Source organism: Triticum urartu, chromosome 2 (assembly GCF_003073215.2).
Source record: "Triticum urartu cultivar G1812 chromosome 2, Tu2.1, whole genome shotgun sequence".
Taxonomy (NCBI): Eukaryota; Viridiplantae; Streptophyta; class Magnoliopsida; order Poales; family Poaceae; genus Triticum; species Triticum urartu.
Genome location: NC_053023.1, coordinates 138,393,755 through 138,415,128, shown reverse-complemented (window position 1 = coordinate 138,415,128; position 21,374 = coordinate 138,393,755). Strand labels below are relative to the sequence as shown.

At 50.4% G+C, this 21,374-nt stretch overlaps 1 protein-coding gene across 2 annotated transcripts; it reads left to right on the top strand.

The window, feature by feature from the left end:
• The first annotated feature begins 12,955 nt into the window (after positions 1-12,955).
• LOC125536384 (probable mitochondrial saccharopine dehydrogenase-like oxidoreductase At5g39410) lies at positions 12,956-20,004 on the top strand. 2 transcript variants are annotated; one of them, XM_048699597.1, is made up of 2 exons: positions 12,956-15,027; positions 16,960-17,858. In XM_048699597.1, exons 1-2 carry the CDS (start codon positions 14,356-14,358, stop codon positions 17,653-17,655), a joined length of 1,368 nt encoding a protein of 455 aa, XP_048555554.1. In that variant the 5' UTR covers positions 12,956-14,355; the 3' UTR covers positions 17,656-17,858. The 2 variants fall into 2 exon arrangements, with proteins under 2 accessions (XP_048555554.1, XP_048555555.1); XM_048699598.1 differs by lacking the exon at positions 16,960-17,858 and adding an exon at positions 18,989-20,004 and having other exon boundaries at positions 13,063-15,027.
• The last annotated feature ends 1,370 nt before the right edge of the window (positions 20,005-21,374 follow it).

Genomic DNA, 21,374 nt, shown 5'->3' with positions numbered 1-21,374 from the left:
CGCGCAGCTGAGCCGGCTTGCGCATGCGCTCGATGGCCTTGATCTTCTCCGGGTTCGCCTCAATGTCGCGTCCCGAGACGAGGAGGCCGAGTAGCTTTCTGGCTGGGACGCCGAAGACGCATGTTTCTGGGTTAAGCTTGACCTTGTATCGCGGAGGTTGGCAAATGTTTCCTTCAAATCGTCAAGGAGCGTGAGGTGCTGCTTGGTCTTCACCATGATGTCGTCCACGTACACGTGGATATTGCGGCCGAGTTGCGGCAGCATGCATTTCTGCATGCAGCGCTGGAAGGTGGTGCCGGCGTTCTTCAAGTCGAATGACATGGTGACGTAGCAATACGCCCCAAAGGGCGTGATGAAGGACGTCTTCAGGGCGTCGGCCGGGTCCAGCTTGATCTGGTGGTAGCCGGAGTAAGCATCCAGGAAGGACAGGAACTCACACCCGGCGGTCGAGTCGATGACTTGGTCGATCCGTGGGAGGGCGAACGGATCCTTGGGACAGGCCTTGTTGAGGCTGGTGTAGTCGATACACATGCGCCAGGTCTTGTTCTTCTTCAGGACGAGGACTGGATTGGCCATCCACTCGGGGTGAAACACTTCCATTATAAAGCCGGCTGCCAAAAGCTTGGTGACCTCTTCACCAATGGTTCTTCTCTTTTCTTCGGAAAATCGTCGTAGGGGTTGACGGACAGGCTTGGCGTCCTTGCAGACATGAAGTTTGTGCTCAGCATACTTCCTCGGGATACCCGGCATGTCCTTGGGGGTCCATGTGAAGATATCCCGATTCTCACGGAGGAAGTCGACGAGCTCTCGCCTTCCTATTTGTTGTCGAGGCGAGCACCTATGACAACGTACTTGCTGCAGCTGGGGTCTTCTGGGTTGAGCTTCACTTTCTTGGTCTCCCTGGAGGGCTTGAAGGCGGCCTCGTCGGTCGGGTCCGGGGTCGGGATCGACGCGGCGGAGGCCTCGCCTACCAGGGCGACGATCTGGTCGAGCTGGCGCCGCTCCTCGGCAATGACCAGCGACTCGGTCAACTTGGCGCCGTCTCGGGCGCACTCTAGGGACTTGCGGTAATCGCCGGTGATGGTGATGAGGCCCTTGGGACCCGGCATCTTCATCTTTAGGTACGCATAGTGGGGAACCGCCATGAACTTGGCGAGCGCGGGCCGACCCAGCAACGCGTGATACGCGCTGGACAGGTCCACCACCTCGAACCAGATCGGTTTGCGCCGGAAGTGGCTGCTATCACCGAACAGGACATCTAGCCGGACCCATCCAATGGGGGAGCTGGGAGAGGCCGGGCACGATGCCGTGGAAAGCCGTTCGGGTCGGCTCCAGGTCCTCGGCCTTGAGGCCGAGCTTGCTTATCGTGTCATGATAGAGGATGTTGATGCTGCTGCCGCCGTCGATGAGGACTCGGTAGAACTTGCATGTGCGCCGCGCGACGATGGTGGGGTTGAGGACGAGGGCGTAACCACCCGGACTCGGCATGACTGCCGGGTTATCCTCCCGGGTCCAGGTGATCGGGTGATCTGACCAATGCATGAACTCCGGCTTGGCCGGGACGATGGTGTTCACCTCCTACCGAAGGAGGCGCTCGATGCGCTTGTCGTCGCTGAGGCTGGTGAAGCGACGTAGGCCGCGTTCTGGTCCGGGTAGGCGTCGTTGCGCAACGCACCGCCGGCTGGAGGCGGCTGCCCCGCGCCTGGAGCCGGAGCCGGAGGGGGCGGGACGTCGCCCCTCATGATGTGCTTGGTGATGGCGCACTGCCAAAGCGTGTGCGTGGAGGGTTTCGCGCCGCTGTGGTGCTTGCAGGGGGCGTCGAGCATCTGCTCGAAGCTCATGGCGGGTTGCCATGCCATCTTGCCGGTTTGCCGGCGCTTCGCCGCCGGTCCGCCGCGGGTTCGGCGGCCGCGACGAGCCGGTTGTCGTGACGCGGCGCCGGATGGTCGGCCTTGCGCTTGTTGTTCTGGTGATGCTGCTGCCGGCCGCTTTCGCCGGCCGGCTTCGGAGGGGGAACCGGCTTCGCCTTGACGGCTTCATCCAGCGCCACCTGGATCTTCATGGCGGAGTCGGCGTTGGCGTACTTGTCCGCCGTCACCATGAGCGCGGCCATGGTGGCCGGCTCGGAGCGTAAGAGCTTGTGCTTGAGGAGGGTGCCCTCTCGGCACCCGTTGATGAAGTACTGGATTGCCTGGACTTCATGGACGCCCTCGCAGCTGTTGCGGAGCTCGGTCCAGCGTGTGAGGTACTCGCGACCGGTCTCCGTAGGCCCTTGCACACACATGGCGAGCAGGCTAGGGCGGCCGGGCCGCTTGTAGGTCCCCGTGAAGTTGCAGATGAAGGCTTCCTCGAAGTCCACCCACATGTTGATGCTGCCCATCGACAGGCTGTTCAACCACGTGCGGGCCGACCCTTGGAGCATGAGCGGTGCGTAGCGCACGGCGAGACGACGATTGGCACCAGTGATGCCAATGGCAGTGGTGTAGTCGGTGAGCCAGTCTTCTGGCTTCACCGTCCCGTTGTACTTGGGGGTGTTGCGGGGGAGCATGAATCCTTTGGGGAAGGGCTCCTCTCGGATGCGTGGGCTGAAGCACGCCGGCCCGATAGCGCCGCTCTCCTCCACCTCCAGGGAGCAAGCGAGCCGATCAAGGTGGTGGCGAGCGTCGGCGTCGTCGATGGCGCGCGGGCCGAGTCGACTTGCGGCCAGGCCACGGGGGGGCGGGTCGGTTGGAGCCGGACGCCGGCCATGCTTGCCGGGTCTGCGCTTGATCTCCAGGACGGACTCGTCGTCCAATCCGCCGGCGGCTGTAGCGGCCAGGTCGTGCCGAGTCCGGGCTCGGTTGGGGTGCGCCTCGCCGGGTGGCGAGGAAGCGGTGTGCAGAAGTTCGTCGGGCCCGCCAAGGCGGGCGGAGCCGGATCCCGCCGGCTTGGCGAGCTAGTTGAGGCGGTCCTGCTGGGTGTTGGCGACGTGGAGGAGTTCGCGCATCCGCCCGATGCGCTCTTTCAGCTCCTCACCCGCGAGCTGGTCCAGGCCGGCTACGGCTGCCTGGGCAGCGCGCATGTTCTTCGCTGGGGTCTCATAGACGGTTGGGACGGCGCCGAGGGCCCGACCGATCGCTCCTCCCCGAGCACGCACGTTGGCGACCCAGCTTGGGTCGGCCGCGGCGGGCATGAATCCGTAGGCGGCATCGCGCTCCAGCTGAGTGGCGTCCAGGCGACGCTGAGTGGCGGCGAGCATCTCAGACAGGTCCAGCATCTGCTGGCGCCTTTCCTCGAGCTGGGTTCGGGCCTCAGCGACGTTGGTGGCGTCAATGTCAGTGCCGATGGGAATGCGGAGGCTCTGCATCGCGGCACGCAACGGATCAGACGGCTCGATCCGATCCGCTGCGGCCCTGGCTTCGGCAACCTTCCTCATTTTGCTCGACGAGGAGGAGGCGCCGTCGCCGGTGACAAAGACCTCCATGTGGACGTCCATTGCCCCGGCGGAAACGCCGCCGCCGAGGGAGAGGGGAGAGTTGGAGTAGCTGAGCACCTCGCCGGGGTACTCGTCAGCCGCGAAGGCATCGGAGATGCGCAGCGCGGCGAAGGAGGCGACAAGCGCGCCGACGACGTCGTCCGCCAGCGCGACGGACTCGTCGGTGTAGGAGAAGGGCCCCGTCTGAAGCATATTCCCGGCCAGCTCCTCGAGCTGCCCCACGGTGGGCGCCAACTGTCATGGTGGGCGCACGGCAGATGCCAAGGGATGGCTAAAGAGAGGAGAGGCTCGAGGGCGCTGGTGGACTCCAGAGGCGAGGTTGGCATGCGCGGGACGCCGGACATACCCAGGTTCGGGGCTCTCCGGAGAGATAATACCCCTAGTCCTGCCGAGTGTAGTTGTGTGATTGATAGTACAATGTTGCTCCTGGAGCTGTATGGAGGAGGAAGGAAGCTGGCCAAGGCTTAGGCAGTTCCCTCTCCTTGGGTGGTGCTAACTAGGTGTGTGTGATGGAATGAGTTCTCTTCTATGCATGAGGGCTCCTGGGGGGGGTTATAGGTCAACCCGCCAGGGGTACAGTGGTAATGTTACAAGTCGGTGGGTCCGCATTGTCGGTGGGTCCGCATTGTCGGTGTCCGGGGACCCGGGTGTTGGGGAATGTAGCAGAAATTCAAAATTTTCCTACGTGTCACCAAGATCTATCTATGGAGAAACCAGCAACGAGGGGAAGGAGAGTGCATCTACATACCCTTGTAGATCGCTAAGCGGAAGCGTTCAAGAGAACGGGGTTGAAGGAGTCGTACTCGTCGTGATCCAAATCACCGGAGATCCTAGTGCCAAACGGACGGCACCTCCGCGTTCAACACACGTACAGCCCGGTGACGTCTCCCATGCCTTGATCCAGCAAGGAGAGAGGGAGAGGTTGAGGAAGACTCCATCCAGCAGCAGCACAACGGCGTGGTGGTGGTGGAGGAGCATGGTGATCCAGCAGGGCTTCGCCAAGCACCGCGAGATATGAGGAGAAAGAGAGGTAGGGCTGCGCCAACAAGAGAAGAAACTTCGTCTATGGGCTGCTCCTTTGCCTCCACTATATATAGGGGGAGAGGGGGGGCTGCGCCCCCACCTAGGGTTCCACCCTAGGGGCGGCGGCCAGCCCAGATCCCATCTGGTGGGGCGGCCAAGGGGAGGGGCAGAGGGAGGCGCACCAGGCATGGGCCCTAAGGCCCATCTGCCCTTAGGGTTTGCCCCCCTCCTCCCCTTAGGCGCCTTGGGCCCTTGTGCGGGGGCGCACCAGCCCACCTGGGGCTGGTCCCCTCCCACACTTGGCCCATGCAGCCCTCCGGGGCCTGTGGCCCCACTTGGTGGACCCCTGGGACCCTCCTGGTGGTCCCGGTACATTACCGATAAAACCCGAAACTTTTCCGGTGACCAAAACAGGACTTCCCATATATAAATCTTTACCTCCGGACCATTCCGGAACTCCTCGTGACGTCCGGGATCTCATCCGGGACTCCGAACAACATTCGGTAACCACATACAAACTTCCTTTATAACCCTAGCGTCATCGAACCTTAAGTGTGTAGACCCTACGGGTTCGGGAACCATGCAGACATGACCGAGACGTCCTCTGGTCAATAACCAACAGCAGGATCTGGATACCCATGTTGGTTCCCACATGTTCCACGATGATCTCATCGGATGAACCACGATGTCGAGGATTCGATCAATCCCGTATACAATTCCCTTTGTCTAGCGGTATTGTACTTGCCCGAGATTCGATCGTCGGTATCCCGATACCTTGTTCAATCTCATTACCGGCAAGTCTCTTTACTCGTTCTGTAACACATCATCCCGTGATCAACTCCTTGATCACATTGTGCACATTATGATGATGTCCTACCGAGTGGGCCCAGAGATACCTCTCCGTCACACGGAGTGACAAATCCCAGTCTCGATTCGTGCCAACCCAACAGACACTTTCGGAGATACCCGTAGTGCACCTTTATAGCCACCCAGTTACGTTGTGACATTTGGCACACCCAAAGTATTCCTACGGTATCCGGGAGTTGCACAATCTCATGGTCTAAGGAAATGATACTTGACATTAGAAAAGCTTTAGCATGCGAACTACACGATCTTGTGCTATGCTTAGGATTGGGTCTTGTCCATCACATCATTCTTCTAATGATGTGATCCCGTTATCAATGACATCCAATGTCCATGGTCAGGAAAAACTGTAACCATCTATTGATCAACGAGCTAGTCAACTAGAGGCTTACTAGGGACATGGTGTTGTCTATGTATCCACACATGTATCTGAGTTTCCTATCAATACAATTCTAGCATGGATAATAAACGATTATCATGAACAAGGAAATATAATAATAACTAATTTATTATTGCCTCTAGGGCATATTTCCAACACCGGGCTGGGTCCCGCTGAGGGCTTGTGGTTCGCCGGGTTCCCCTAGGTGCGGGCCCCGCATGCCTAGGAGGACTGTGCCCCGTCTTGTCGATCATCAGGGCGTGGCCGAATCGAGTCGTGTACAGTGCTCTCCGTCATGTTGCCGCTTGCTGTCGTCGGCGGTGAAGGCGGGGGCACTGTAGCCACGCCAGCCTTGGTCAGCGGGTAGGTGAGGGGCACTGTTGCCACGTTCTTGCTGACCAGAGGCATGGGCGGGGCACTGTTACCTTGGTCATCGTTGATTGAAGTCTCGTCCCATCATACGGCCTGGATGGGACGGGAGTTGACCCGTGGATGGATTGTGTAGCACGCCACGGGTGGTGCTGGCTTGTTGAGGAGGCTTCGGTTGTGTCGGGTTCGGTTGTCTTGCGCTAGTTGTTAGGCCGAGTCGACGCGTCTTGCCGGGTCGGCTAGTCTGGCCGGCTTGCGGGGCTTGGCCGGGTCGAGCGACCCGACCAAGTGCGTGCCGGTATTGAGGGGCAGTACCAACCCTGTTATTTTTAAAGAGGATCCGGGTTCCGTTGTCTGCCCGGGGTTCCATGCGATCACCAACGCCCATATCAGCGGTTGTATGAGCTGCCAGCAGCTCCACCACGTCTATACAAGGCACTTTTGTGAAGGGACGGAGGGGAGAGGAGAACCCTAGCCGCCGCCGCCACATCTAGAACAGAAGAGGAGGAGATCCGAAGAACCTTTGAAGATCTTTTTAGTTTTGGTCATTTCATCTCCATCATCATCTCATCCTTGACCATTGTAAGATAAATTCCAAGTTGTGAGTACAAGTTCTAACTCTATTCATTCTCATCTCGAGATCAAGACTATTTGAATTATCCATTTCATCTTATTGTGGATCTTCATGGTATTATCGATATGGTTTTCATTTGTTTAAATCTCTGGTGTGATTGGTTTCTCTCTTATGATGCGTGGGTACTCCGCCCTAGGCATGGGAGATGTAGGCGAGTGGTAAGATTCATTTTTACCTGATCTATATGTTGTCAGTTTTATTTGTAATGTATTGATCTGTCTAGTAAGTTGTTATACAGTGGTGAAACCTACACGTGTTGTCCAATTTAAGGGCCTAGGCAACACGATCTCAAGAACTACACAGGTAACACATATTTTTTAGGGAGTATGTGACCTCTGACGTGACAAGTGGAGATATCTACGAGGACTAAAGACAATATGATATAACGATGATCCACGAAACTTAATGTTGTGTTCCGGTCCAAGGACCTTAATTGTGGAGACAACCACTCTGTGGCAACGGTGAAGCAAAACCATAGAATGGAATGTAACCCCACGAAGAGGAGTTCCATAACTTTAGGATGATCTGCCTATGGGAAAATATACCAAATACTATGATTATAATACAAGGTAACTAGTATTACCGTCGCATTGGCACACTTGACATATATACCATGAGGTGAATTCTCTCCTCGCCTAATCTCTCCATTGTAGGAAACACAAATCTACTTTCACATTTATAGATGACATTTATTTCTAAGTGTCTTTACCATTGTTTTTAGAAACCTTTTATCCTTGTCAATCTGGCTTATCCGTCCACTAGGAAAATAACAATATTTGCAGAATCATAGACATTTACTTCACATGAGAATTGTGACACCTTTTGTGTGACAAAAGCGCTAATATAAATACTCTCCTCTGCTTTTCGTTGGGACGATAACTAATTGGGATACTTCCACGAAAGTGCTACATAACCCTTTGTGGCTTGCATGCATCAAGAATTTTCTGGTGCCATTGCCGAGGAGCTAAGTGCAGAGTATTTGTTTCATAACAGTTTTTGTATGTGTTGTTATTGTAGATGATTCATGTAAGTGGCAGGAGCTCTACTCGTTTTGGAAGAATATATTTGCCAGATTATATTGCTCGTTTTCCCCGGGAGCAACAAGCTTCATTAATATAAAAATACAAAAAATAATCAGATAGCTAAGCTTAACACTTTGTTTGCACAGATGTCGATTATTCAGAAACCAAAGAAGACTGTAAGAGATTACTGTGTTCCAATTATGATTCAAAGATCTCCTATAGTGTATCCTACAAATTATGCAAAAGAGTATTCGATTAACTGTGATCTTAGCATGGAAGTTAAAAAGCATACCTTTGCAGGAACCGAAGATGAGGACCCTCAAGCACATCTTATGTTCTTTGATACTCTATGTGGTACTTTTAAACTGAAGGATGTGTCATGAGAATTTGTTTTGTTAAGACTCTCTAGGTTTTCTCTAAAGGGTGATGCTGGAAATTGGTACAATTAATTATATCATGTGAGTATAACTAGGTGGATAATGTGTGCGAAAAAATTTATGGCTAAATTCCTTCCGGGCTCAAAGATTACTAAATTACAAATAATTCTCACTCTATTTATTCAAGAAGATGGAGAAAGTCCATATGGAGACTCGGAAAGATATTATAAAATTTTAAACCTTTGCCCTAACTATGGTTATGCTGAACATGTCATACTTCACATGTTTTATCATGGGATTAACGATGGATCAAAAAAATATTCTTGATCTAAGTGCAGGAGGACGTTTCATGTCTCTAAATCTTGAAGAAGGACGGGCACTTATAGAAAAGATTACGATTTCTAAAGAGCAGTGGAATATTGAGGAGCCAATGAAGCCAAGCTGAAAAATATATCATGTTGAAGACATGGAAGAATTTAAAAAGGTTATTCAAAAAAGGCAAACTTGTTGAACAAGTTATCAATGAAAAAGTGGATATATTTAGTATCTATCAACAGGAGGACAAACTTCAAGAAATGATAAATAAATTCAAGCTTCACCAAGACAACTTCAACAGAGATTTCCAAAGATGCATTCGTCATAATGATAAGGTTATAGCCTACCTCTCCGAAGAGGTAGAAGGGTTAAGTTATGCGGTGAAGAATCTATATAAACACTCTCGCATGACAGAAACTCAATGCTCTCAAATTTCTGAAACCTAATTTTTAATTATTGCTCAATTAGATAAAGACAATGTTGTTTCTGCTGATGAAATTGAAACGTGTAGTTGTAAAAGAACGCGTGACCCTAAAGGACTGGAATTGTACGAGAAGGAACAAGAAGAGAGGAGAAGAGAGAGTTAGAGCCAAACTCAAGAAAATATAGAACTCCTATTTGGGGAAGAAGAACCAGAGGAACATGTCCTCAACATGCACAAAACAATGAAGCGAAAGAAGAGGCTGATAAAGAAGTTAATCCCAATGCAGAAACGGTAGATGGTGATAATAATGAAGAAGAAGCAGGACCAGAAGCTGAAAGAACTAAAGAAACAAGAGTGGAAAAGAACACCAGACCACCTTATCCAACTAGAGGAGAAAGCAGTCAGGCTTCAAAAAATAAAGAAAAAGGTGAAGAGAAAAAAAGAGAGGTAAAACTAAGAAAACCCTACCTTACCTTAAAGTTGTAAGACCACCTTCAAATGATGCACTCTACTCTTCCTTTCTACAAGTTGTTGCTGATCTTAAAGTTTCTTGCATTTAACTGATATACTAAAAATTCCTACCTTTGGTAAGTTCATGCGTGACATTGTCGACTGTCAATCTTGATGAAGGTGAAGAGAAGTTTGAATCTAAAAGAACATGTGGCTACGGTAACGTAATACCCCTTTGAAGAGAAGATAACGGAAAAATCTAGGAGACCCGGGTATACCTACCTTATCTTGTTCAACTGCCAATCTTGATAGTAGGCAGTATCAGGCCTTTTTCAATGCATGAATGCTTAGATGATGTGCTAATTGTATTAAAAAGCTTAGTAACTGTTCTCTTTCAATGCGTTGATGCTTAGCTTTTTAGGTAACATTCCTCATTTTTTTGTTTAACAACTAAAGTACTTCGTTCCTTAGCTTTTTAATACTCCCATATCGGAGGCAAATTTTTGGGACATGGTGGCATGCGAGGATGATATTCAGGCAGTCCATTGAAGCTTTGAGATGCCTACTTAGTATAGTGATGAATTGAATACGAGGGGATATGCAATCGTAGAGTTTGCAAATACATGATGTAAATACTTGGAACAAGCCAGAGAACATAATTGGCATTAATGCTGCCCAACTTTAGGAGAGATGTGATAGGATATGTGTCTCATCTCACCTCTCCTCTCCCTCCCTCTCTCTCTCTCTCTCTCTCTCTCTCTCCGTGTGTGTGTGTGCTAGTGGAGCGGCGAGTAGAGGAGTGCGAGGGGGTGACAAAGGGAGGTAGCACATGGTGAGGAGAGGAGTTGGGTGTTCCCTGGTACTGTCAAGATTCAGTGAGAGATGTTATCGCTGAAGATAAAGTTCCTCCTGATGTCGTCTACCCCTTCCATTCATCCTCTTCCGGAGTGACTCTGCTAGTCCATCTCATGATCCAAGCTCTAGGGTCATTAGCTGCCCCATGTTGCACTGGCCAGTTAATCATCTCCTAAAACAAGCAGTTATATCTAAATATTGTATATTACCGTCATGTGCATCAATGATGAAGCAATCCAATTCATACAAGTTTTTATGCTCAACTAATTATAATTTCCATTTGAAATGTCAACCATAAAGGAGATTGCATGCATTTTCAGTGCAATGGCAAAAATGTTAATTCACCAACAGCATGCACTGCACCATTTAATTGGTGGAGTTATTCGCCGGACAATGTTTTGTTCGGTCCAAGGGATCCGAACCTGGCAACGGGAAGCCAAGCAATAAATAGCACTCGTCTAAGTGCATTTTCTAAGTCCGGCATCTGATCTGCTAGGCATAATAAGCCGCTCCATGTTCTGTTATGTGAATCTCTTCTGGGGAGCTATTCCTAGTAAGTTTCAACCGCCCACTGTTAGATATGAACGAATCAAGCATCAATCTACTGTTGCCTCCTCACATCATGCCAATTGATTCATGTCGTAGAGTAGCTATTCCTGATTCAAATAGCCTATTTTAATCTATATGAGTTACTTTATTTTATTTTTGCTACTAGCAAAAAAGCCCGTGAGTTGCAACGGAAGAAAAAAATCCACTCATATCTCTAGCTAGGTCAGTTGGAAAAATTGTGTGTGCCCGGTTGACCGGTTATGAGATCGAACCCTCTCATTGACAATTTTATTTTTCTCTGGACATGGGCCACAGTGCACCGTCAGATGGGCTTCCTTCGTTAGGCCAAAACGGATGGCAAGTAATGAAACCAAATAGCCTACCAGAAATTAATTGAAGCGGGACCAAATGAAACGGGACGAAATCAAGAATATCACCTTCCTTTAATAATAGATACTGCCTCTCTCGCAGTTTACAGGGTGTGCGCGTGCCCCTAGGTCGTCAATTTGACCAACCTAATACAAGTCATATATTACAAAAAATATACCAACATAAACTTTGGAGTTTCTACTTTCAAAAGATATAATTTTTGTGTTATATAGTTTATATTAGGGTCATAAAATTGGCAACCTAGGTATACGCTCAGGACTTGTAAACTGAAACGGAGGTAGTATAGATATAGGCCCTGTTTGGTTCATAAGTCCTAGGACTTTTTCTAGTACCAACTAAAAAGTCTCTAGTCCCTAAAAAGTCCCTTCCTGTTTGTTTCCAGAGACTAAAAAGTCCCTAGTCCCTTCCTAGAGGTTATTAAATGACCATGTTGCCCCTAGTATATAGAGAAATAACAATCAAACAACATCATGGGGTGGCGGGCCAATGAATGCATAGAGGGGCATTGTTGAAAAAGTCCCAAAAAGTCTAAAAAAAACTCACCTTGAGAGTCTTCTTCATTTAGGTGGTGTTTGGTTCTCTAGTCCTAGGACTTTTTCTAGTCCCAACTAAAAAGTCCCTAGTCCCTAAAAAGTCCCTCCCTGTTTGTTTCCATAGACTAAAAAGTCTCTAGTCCCTCCTTAGAGGTTATTAAATGACCATGTTGCCCCTAGTATATAAAAAAATAACAATCAAACAATACCATGGGGTGGCGGGCCAATGGGTGCATGGAGGGGCATTGTTGGAAAAGTCCCAAAAAGTCCCAAAAAGACTCTCCTTGAGAGTCTTCTTCATTTAGTCTCAAATGCCTAGTTTAGTCCCTAAAAAGTCCCTCCCATTTGATAAAAAAATCTCTAAGAGAGACTTTTTCTAGTCCCTATACAAAAAAGTCCCTATAAACAAACCCCCCCTTAGTCCCAAATGCCTGGTTTAGTCCCTAAAAAGTCCCTCCCGTTTGGTAAAAAAAGTCTCTAAAAGGGATTTTTTCTAGTCCCTACACACAAAAGTCCCTGAAAACAAACACCCCCATAGATTTAGCACTCTAGATATTAGTGAGCATACTAGACACCGTAATCCAGGATTGGAAGAAAATATTGTTTGCCATTAATAGTGGGTTATATCTAACTGATGACATCGTCGGTAACTAAGTGATAATTACTTCCTCTGTAAATTAATATAAGAGCGTTCAGATCACTATTTTAGTATTTTAAACACTCTTATATTAGTTTACAGAGGGAGTACTACTTAGCACACATAGGGCGGACCTTAAGGGAAATACTAATTGGATGACAAGCTAAATGAGAAGAGCTGGATCATCCTACAGAGAAAATTAGTCTATCTTCACCGTTGTGCACTATGCACAACGCCATAAGGTTGCTCAAGCACAAGAACAAGAAAAATGGCTAAGGGGAAGAGGGGAGGAGCTATGAGCTGGGGTGGGGAATTTTTTCCAGAGGGAGCTCCACATCTTCATGGAGCAGTAGCCATGCACATGAACAAAGTCGCAAGAACAGAGAAGCGGGATAAGTGAAAGAGGAGACGCGGGATGGTCTGCATGTTGCATTTAAACCGGTGGTGCATGCGTTAGCCACCCTCTGTGTATAGATGGATTGCTCTTGTCAGCCTCGTCGGCTATGGTCACTAATTGCTATTGGGAATACAACTTCTATTAGGAATACTTCAAACTGTAAAATGCACATACCCGACAAGTGATATGCATATGACCTGCATCACACACAACGGACGGGTGTGATACCACCCTCGCGTGGTACCATGTCCACTCGTGATTTATGGTTTCATGCCTACCTATAAGGCCAACTCCACCACACGACCTCAAATCGTCCAGGGTTGTTCGTTTGGGATAAAACATGGCCTAACGGGAGCACCCAAAGTTGTCCGTTGGCGTCCTTTTCAATCCGGCCTGACCCTAAATCCAGACCAAATTTGGGCCATGAATGTGCTTGGACGGACAAAAACGGACGATCTCCTCGCTTCCTCTCGTCTGCTCATGTCCGCCACTGGCCCACAGGTCAGCGACCCACACCGAGCCACTCGCGACCTTGTTGCTCTTGTTGCTCCCCCGCCGGCTGCCCGCCGCCCGCCGCCGCCGCATCCGCCACTACGCGCCCCGTGCCCGCCGCTATGTCCGCCGTCGCCCGCCGCCAGGTCCGCAGTCGCCCGCCCTGCGCCCACCTCCGCGCGCAACAGAAGCTGGATGCTAGTTAGCTAGCTAGCTAATAGTAGTGCGTGTGCATCAGCAGCTGGGTGGTAGCTAGCTAGCTAAACTAGCGCGTGCGCAGCTGCGTGCTAGCACCAGCTCCATGGCGTGGCTGCGCAGGCGTGACGCCGCAGCGGCGAGGCGTGGCGGGGCGGCCACGACGGAGGAGCTGAGGACGGGGCGGGACGGCGGCGAGGCAGAGGAGCTCGGGGTGGGGACGCGCATTTCACGCGGCCCTGCACATCGCCACGCTCCCCTGGACGCGCCCCGCGCTGGAGGGCGACGGGACGGCAGCCCATGAACGGGCCGCAGCTGGAGATGCAACCAGGACCGGCGAGGGCGCGACTCGGGGTGCCGGCGAGGTGGGTCGGGGCGACGGCGGCAAGCTGCTACGCTGGCGCGGCAGCGGCGAGGCGGGGCAGAGCGGCCGCGACGAAGGAGCTGATGAGGGCGGGGCGGAACGGCGGCGAGGCGGAGAAGCTCGGCACGGGGCAGAGGAGATCGGGACGGGGCGTATCCGTTTGAGGTCAGGACGGCTCGTACGCGTTGGGCGCGGATGCTCCAAGCGCTTGTCTGGAGGTGGACGTCCGCCAAATCGCACTCTAACGGACGTTCAAAAGACAGAGCGGACGACGTTCATTTGGATCGTGCGATGGAGTTGACCTAATACTCTTATTGTGACTGATGCTCGAGCAACACCACACCTGCTTTTTTTCAGATCGAGCTCCACACCTGCTAGCAAACCAACTGCGCATTGCATGCGAATTACCAGCAGCGAACAGCCACCTACCTGCAAGCTACGCACAACAAAACGCTGCGAGATCAGGCTTGAAAACGTGACGGCGTCCCTTCCCACAGCAACGTCAAAAGCGGTCGCACCGAGCAGGAGAAGCCAAGCCAAGCCGCCTCGCACCAGTTCTCAGTCCAACTCCAACGCGCCGCACCCGAGCGAGAGCACAAACCCCCTCTCCCATGGCGGCGCCGGTACCGCCGGGGCCGGAGGTGTTCGACGTCGTCATCTTCGGGGCCTCGGGCTTCACCGGCAAGTACGTCATCCGCGAGGCGCTCAAGTTCCTGCCCCCCAACGCCTCCCCACTCCGCACCCTCGCGCTCGCCGGCCGCAGCCGGGACCGCGTCGCCGCCGCGCTTCGCTGGGCGGCCGCGCCGGGGCCCGCCCCCGACGTCCCCATCCTCGTCGCCGACGCCTCCGACCCGGCCTCCCTCGCCGCGGTCGCCGCGCGGGCGCGCGTCCTGCTCTCCTGCGCGGGGCCCTTCCGCCTCCACGGCCGCCAGGTGGCCGCGGCCTGCGCCGAGGCGGGGGCCGACTGCCTCGACATCTCCGGCGAGCCCGAGTTCATGGAGCGCGTCGAGGCCGACCTCCACGAGGTCGCCGCCAGGAACGGGTCGCTGATTGTCTCCGCCTGCGGGTTTGACTCCATCCCCGCGGAGCTCGGGTTCTTGTTCAACTCCAGGCAGTGGAAGCCGCCCTCCGCGCCGCTGAGCGTGGTCGCCTACGTCAACCTGGAGTCGGACAGGAAGATCGTCGGGAACTTCGGCACGTTTCAGTCGGCCGTTCTCGGCGTGGCCAACGCCAGCGAGCTGCAGGCACTGCGCCGGTCCAGGCCAAGGCCGGCAAAGCCCAAGGTGAGTTACTACATTTCTTACATTGCAGTTTCGGAATTGATTTACTTATTTCATCACAGCAATCTGCTTGGATGGTAGTGATTCATGAGGGGATTAACAGTACCCCATCATAGGGATGAAACTAGAAGCTGGGGCACATCTAGATGTGCTCTAGTTAGTGTACATCTAAGTGACTCTATCAACATAAAAAGAGAAGGAAAAAGAAAAGAGAAAATACCCGCACAAATCTCCGCGTACAATCAATGACATAGAACTTATATGTGCAATACTTATGGCACATCTAGATGTGCTTTAGCAAACCCGTAGAAACTAATAAATTCAATTAGAAGGAGGAATTATGTCTTTCCTTATCCTGACTTTCATGATGAACGAACATACCGTAACACTGCTAATTGATAGCTTTGTTGGGCCAGATCCCTGATCCTTGTCTTTGCACCTACGAAAATCCTATTTCTACACAAGACTTTTGCGAAAACTGTACGTACTAGTTCTTTTTGAATTGTAACTACCCCACGGTTATAGCTAACCATCGGCAGATTGAACCAGAACGTAATGTTTTTTTTTATAATCTGTGCGTAGGAATAGCATTGCTCTGTTAGTTATCATAAAACTGGCACTTTCTTTATTATAAAATCCAGTTATCTGTCTCTCAGAACATTTGGATTTTCTTTCTAAGTGCCAATTTTGGACCACCTACAAAGATGTACTCCCTCCATTGAGTTGTACTAAGTCCGCGACACTTATTTTGGGACGGAGGGAGTATGTACTATGTGTGCTGGTATAGTGTACTACTAGCACTAGAAAATCCAATCTAAAAGTTATTGATGCAGGTCGAGATAGGACAGAATATGTGTGACATAGTTTTTTATTATATAACTAAGAAGGCGGACGGTTATAGACTAGATAGAGACTTACAGACGATAGGGAAGACACAAATCTAGTTGCTTGTCTTTTATCATCATACACTACTGCTAATGCCTGGGGTACGTATGGTCTACAGGCACTCATGGTTGTGGACAAACCTGGTATAGTAACTTTTGGTTTTTTATTTTCTTGCAAGAAAATTGTTGCCTACTCCTGACCGCCGCCTTACTGCTGATGTCTGGGTTATATATGGTGTTTGCGTACTTGTGTACAACCTGGTATAGTTCTGTTTCTTTATTTTCTTAGAAATTATAGATTGCCTACCCCTGACCATCACCTTTGTTTGAAGGCGTCAAAATTTTGTACGTAATTCTTTTGTTCAGCCGTGTATGTTGTGCTAACTGCCTGCTCCAAGAAGGACTATAAAATCAAGCTGACATATATCGTGGACCAACTACTAACTACTGAATAATGCTTAAGCTCAGATTAACATTGGTCCTCTCACATGTGAATGGTGTCTGCCATGCCTTTTGTTGTGTAAATGTATGTGCTACACTGCTACTTCATGAAGAATGGGTATTTCTAAGTGGGTAATATTACCCCTTTGCCATTTTGTTGGTAGTAATACACTCCACGTTTGCCTTGCTTGCCCTTAATAATGGATTCATTCTTTCATTTGGGGCCCGTTTGGATTGGATGTAAATTTTGTGTGGTTGATCTAAATACCGATGCCCACACAAATTTTTGTGTGGCTGAATGTTTTATAAAGACAAAGCAAAATGGGTTGGCTTCGGCAATGCCATAATCTGAATTCAACTTAGGCCCATTATTTCTAGCCGCCCCCATCTTTGTTGTGATAGATTGGACATGGCATACAGAATATTCAATATTCTTATATGTTTTTTAGTGAGTCATAGTATAAAGATCCTAATGAAAATGTCCACCACATTTGTTAAAGCCTTTGAATCTGTGAATCCAATGTGTGATGATGAATTGGCGAAACTATGATGGAATCAAATTTTTATTGGAGAATGATCATTTCATGCTAAGGTTTCTCCTTCTGGGTAGATTCCGGGGCCTGCACCTCCCAAAGGGTCACTGATTGAGCATGACAAGGCACTAGGATTGTGGGTGGTGAAGTTACCTTCTGCTGACACAGTGGTTGTGAAGAGAACCCTAGCAAAAGTGACAGAGCATCCCGAGGGCCTTCCTGGTGTGGATGAAACCTCAGAATTTGTGGACCGCAGGAAGGAATTCTGGTCCTCTATCAAACCTGCACATTTCGGTGTGAAGATTGGCACCCGTTCCATCCTGGGCCTTGTGCGGTGGCTGTATACTGGACTTTTCATCGGCATCCTTGGGGGTTTCTCCTTGGGTAGGTCCCTCTTGCTAAAATTCCCCGAGTTCTTCTCCCTTGGGTTGTGTAGAAAGACTGGACCAACAGAAGAGGAGGTGAACAGCGCCTCATTCAAACTGTGGTTCGTCGGCCATGGGTACAGCGATTTGGCCCGTGCATCAGAGCGTGGAACCAAGCCAGACATGGAGATGGTCACCAGAGTTTCAGGGCCAGAGATCGGGTACATCACCACTCCGATCGTCCTCGTCCAGTGCGCCCTCGTCCTGCTGAGCCAGCGAGCCAATCTGCCGAAAGGCGGGGTGTACACGCCGGGCCTCGTCTTCGGCCCCACAGATCTCCAGAAGCGTCTCGAGGAGAACGGCGTGTCGTTCAACCTCATCTCCACGAGGACCCTCCCTTCAGATTAACAAAAAGGCTCGTGCTTCCTGAACCTGATCTGTGGTGTTCTTGGACAATCAGCCTGCTTTCTTTCATCATTAAACCAGCTATCACGTGAGTGTCGTATGTGAAATAAGACAAGACAGTATTACTACCGCACCTGAAAGAAAGAAAGGATGTGCTTGTATAATGTGAATCGTATGTGTGAAATATATAATAAGTGTCTATGTAATCCCATTGTTCACTTTCCTCTTCCTTGTGTTAGCGGCGGGGTCCCCCCCCCCCCTCTTTATCATCAGAAGCTGCCCTTATCTTTCTTGTGATATACTAGAATCTTCAATATTTTTAAATGTTTTGTAGTAACTAGTAAGTCGTGGAATGAAGATCCTCGCGAAAATGTCCACCACATTTGTTATAGCCTTGAATCCCTGAATCCAATGCCTGCTATGATGAGTTGGTGAAATTATGATGGAATCATTCTTTTATTGTCGGTGAATATTGTTGCGGAGATACCTCAACAAGCGCACCTAGTGTCAAAGGTCTTATTAAATGGTAAATCTATTTGTGAAAAGGATTAGCTGTTCCACTTTATTGAAACATGAAAAGAGTAGGAAAGAAAAAAGGAAAGGACCCTAATAATTTGGGCTATGGGGATTATCATAAACCTGCTTATGCCTGATGACAGAATTGCTTGGTATGTTTGTCTGCTGTCACTGTTCTAGGTGCATTCTTTCATTATCTAAACCTACTAAAGTTTATGATAAAGCATCCTCAGCTTGAGCATTGTCTTCAATCAACTGAATGGCAGCATCCTCGGCGATCATGTTCCTGATCATGATGCAGTAATTATCATAAAATCATTTTTTATTCAGAAAAGACTAACTTGTATATTGAAGGGAGTAAAATGTGTTGATAAATAAAGAGCATTATGATGTTACAAGATATAGATAGGGAGTAAAATGTGTTGATAAATAAAGAGCATTATGATGTTACAAGATATAGATGTCATGGTTGTTGGATATTTTCATCTTAGTAACCCTGACAAAAGCAAAAGGAAAATGCTTTATGAAGACAAAGCAAAATGAGTTGGCTTTGGTAATGCCACAATCTGAGTTCTACTTAGGTCTGGTATTTCTAGCTGCCCTGATCTTTGTTGTGATATAGAATCTTCAATATTCTTTTTGTAGTAATTAGTAAGTCAGAAATAAAGATCCTAGCGAAAATGTCCACCACATTTGTTATAGCCTTTGAATCCCTGAATCTAATGCTTGCGTTGATGAGTTGGTGAAATTATGATGGAATCATTTTTTTGATTGTATAATGATCACATTTGATGCTAAGGTTTCTTCTCCCTTTGTGCAGATTCCGGGGCCTCCGCCCCCCAAAGGATCACTGATTGAGCATGACAAGGCACTAGGATTGTGGGTGATGAAGTTACCTTCTGCTGACACAGTAGTTGTGAAGAGAACCCTAGCAAAAGTGACAGAGCATCCCGAGGGCCTTCCTGGTGCGGACGAAACCCCAGAATTTGCAGAGCATAGGAAGGAATTCTGGTCCTCTATCAAACCTGCACATTTCGGTGTGAAGATCAGCAGCCGTTCGATCCTGGGCCTTTTCTTGTGGCTGTGCACTGGACTTTTCATCGGCATCCTAGGGGGTTTCTCCTTTGGCAGGTCCCTCTTGCTGAAATTCCCTGAGCTCTTCTCCATCGGGCTGTTCAGGAAGACCGGGCCGACAGAAGAGGAGGTCCGCAGCGCCTCGTTCAAGATGTGGTTCATCGGCCGTGGCTACAGCGACTCGGCCCGCGCATCAGAGCGTGGGAGCAAGCCAGACAAGGAGATCGTGACCAGAGTTTCAGGGCCAGAGATCGGGTACATCACCACCCCGATCGTCCTCGTCCAGTGCGCCCTCGTCCTGCTGAGCCAGCGGGCCAATCTGCCGAAGGGCGGGGTGTACACGCCGGGCGCCGTCTTCGGCCCCACGGATCTCCAGAAGCGCCTCGAGGAGAACGGCATGTCGTTCGAGCTCATCTCCACGAGGACCCTCCCTTGAGACTATAACAGGCTCGTGCTTCCTACACCTGATCTCGTCGTTAAACCAGGTATCTATCATCTGTCGCCTGAGTGTCTAGCAGGCTCAATGGCCTTATACTATTTGTGAAGAAACGTAGCGTCCTATATGCTGTGTTTATGTGAAGTGAACTGTAGGTCCGTATTACTATTACTACCACGCACGGAAGGAAAAAAGAATAGGATGTGCTCGTGTAATGTGAATCGTATGGGTGATTGGGTGAAATATATACGTATAATAAGCGTGTAAGTGTAAGTGTAAGTCCTACGGCTGTAGAAGAGAAGAAATGTTGTGTCGTGAGTTCAAAATTGTCGTGTAAGTGCAAGTCCTGTGGAACCTGCATGTCTATCTCATCCTGTTTGTGCTGGCCTACCAGTGCAGTTCTCGGAAACTTATCTCATCTGTGTGTACGTACAAGCCTACAAGGGTAGTAGCACAAGTCTCGACGACACGATCGAGCCAACACGCGCGAACGGCGCCTTCTCGGCCAGAAGGTTTCCACACGCCTTTCTCTCGCTTGTCTTCCCAGCTCGATCTATCGAGCGCGCGGCGGCAGCAGCCTTCCTGGACCGGGGGAAAACAACCGAAACGGAAAGTGCGTTGCCCGCCGGGCAGTGAGGCCGTGTGTACTCACCTCAGCACTGGCGCACCAGACGTGCACGCATCGTCTCGTTCCGTTACAGACTTGCAGTAGTGCGGTGTCCCCTACGGGTCCGGTTCGCCATGATGGAAGACGGTCGCCTGGATCATGATGGCTCGCGAGCTTTCTGTTGAGACCGCGCTTTTGGACTGAGCACCGACCGACGCATGTGTGTGGCGCGCTTTACCAACGGCTTTGTATGTAAAGGCAAAAGGCTAGTAATAAGGACTAGTGAAAGACTCGGACGGTGTGTTTCCATGTTATCATGTGCATCACAAACGGCCATCCATCGCAATCTTTGACCACTTGCCGCCTTTGGTCTCTCCCCTACACTATCCCTTGGCCGCGATGAACAGGGGCCATGGTGGACTCTTGGTCCAAGACGGCGACCGCACAAAGCCAAACATAGGAGGTTGTTGTGCGCGCACACGATCAAGTTGCTTTGCCACTACACAGCTCTATGTGTATTTGTATCTTTTTTGCTATTTCTCATGTATCTGGATGTTAGACTGTATAGCTTCTGTAGTTGTATACGTATATGTATGTATGATGTAACGTTGTACCCCTTCATTATACATATGAGATAGGCCACCCCTAGAGGGTTGAGCCGGTTCCCTCAAATCTATTGTCTCGCATGGTATCAGCCTAGGTCAACACGCTTCCGCCAAAACCCTAGAACCCGTCGCCGCTGTCCCTGTCGCTCGCGCCGCGCCGCCGCCATCCTTGAGATCGCGCCGCCGCCGCCATGTCGGGCCCCGCCGCCTCCGGCTCCTCCACGGCTAGCTTCCTGCCGGCCTCCCTTGCGGCTTTACTCTCCCGACCCCTCGACCTTGCAGCGGCCTCGACGTCTTCGATCGGGACGAAGAGCATCGGGTCCTTCTTCTCCTCGTCGCCTGATCATCATGAGCTTGTGGCTCACACCGTTGCTGCCACAGCGGGTGCCTCGTCGCCCGTTTCCATCGGCGCGGCCCCGATCGCTCCATCCAGCGGTGGCCAGCCCCTCACGCTAGTGGCGCCCCCGTCGGCCCTGATGGCTGG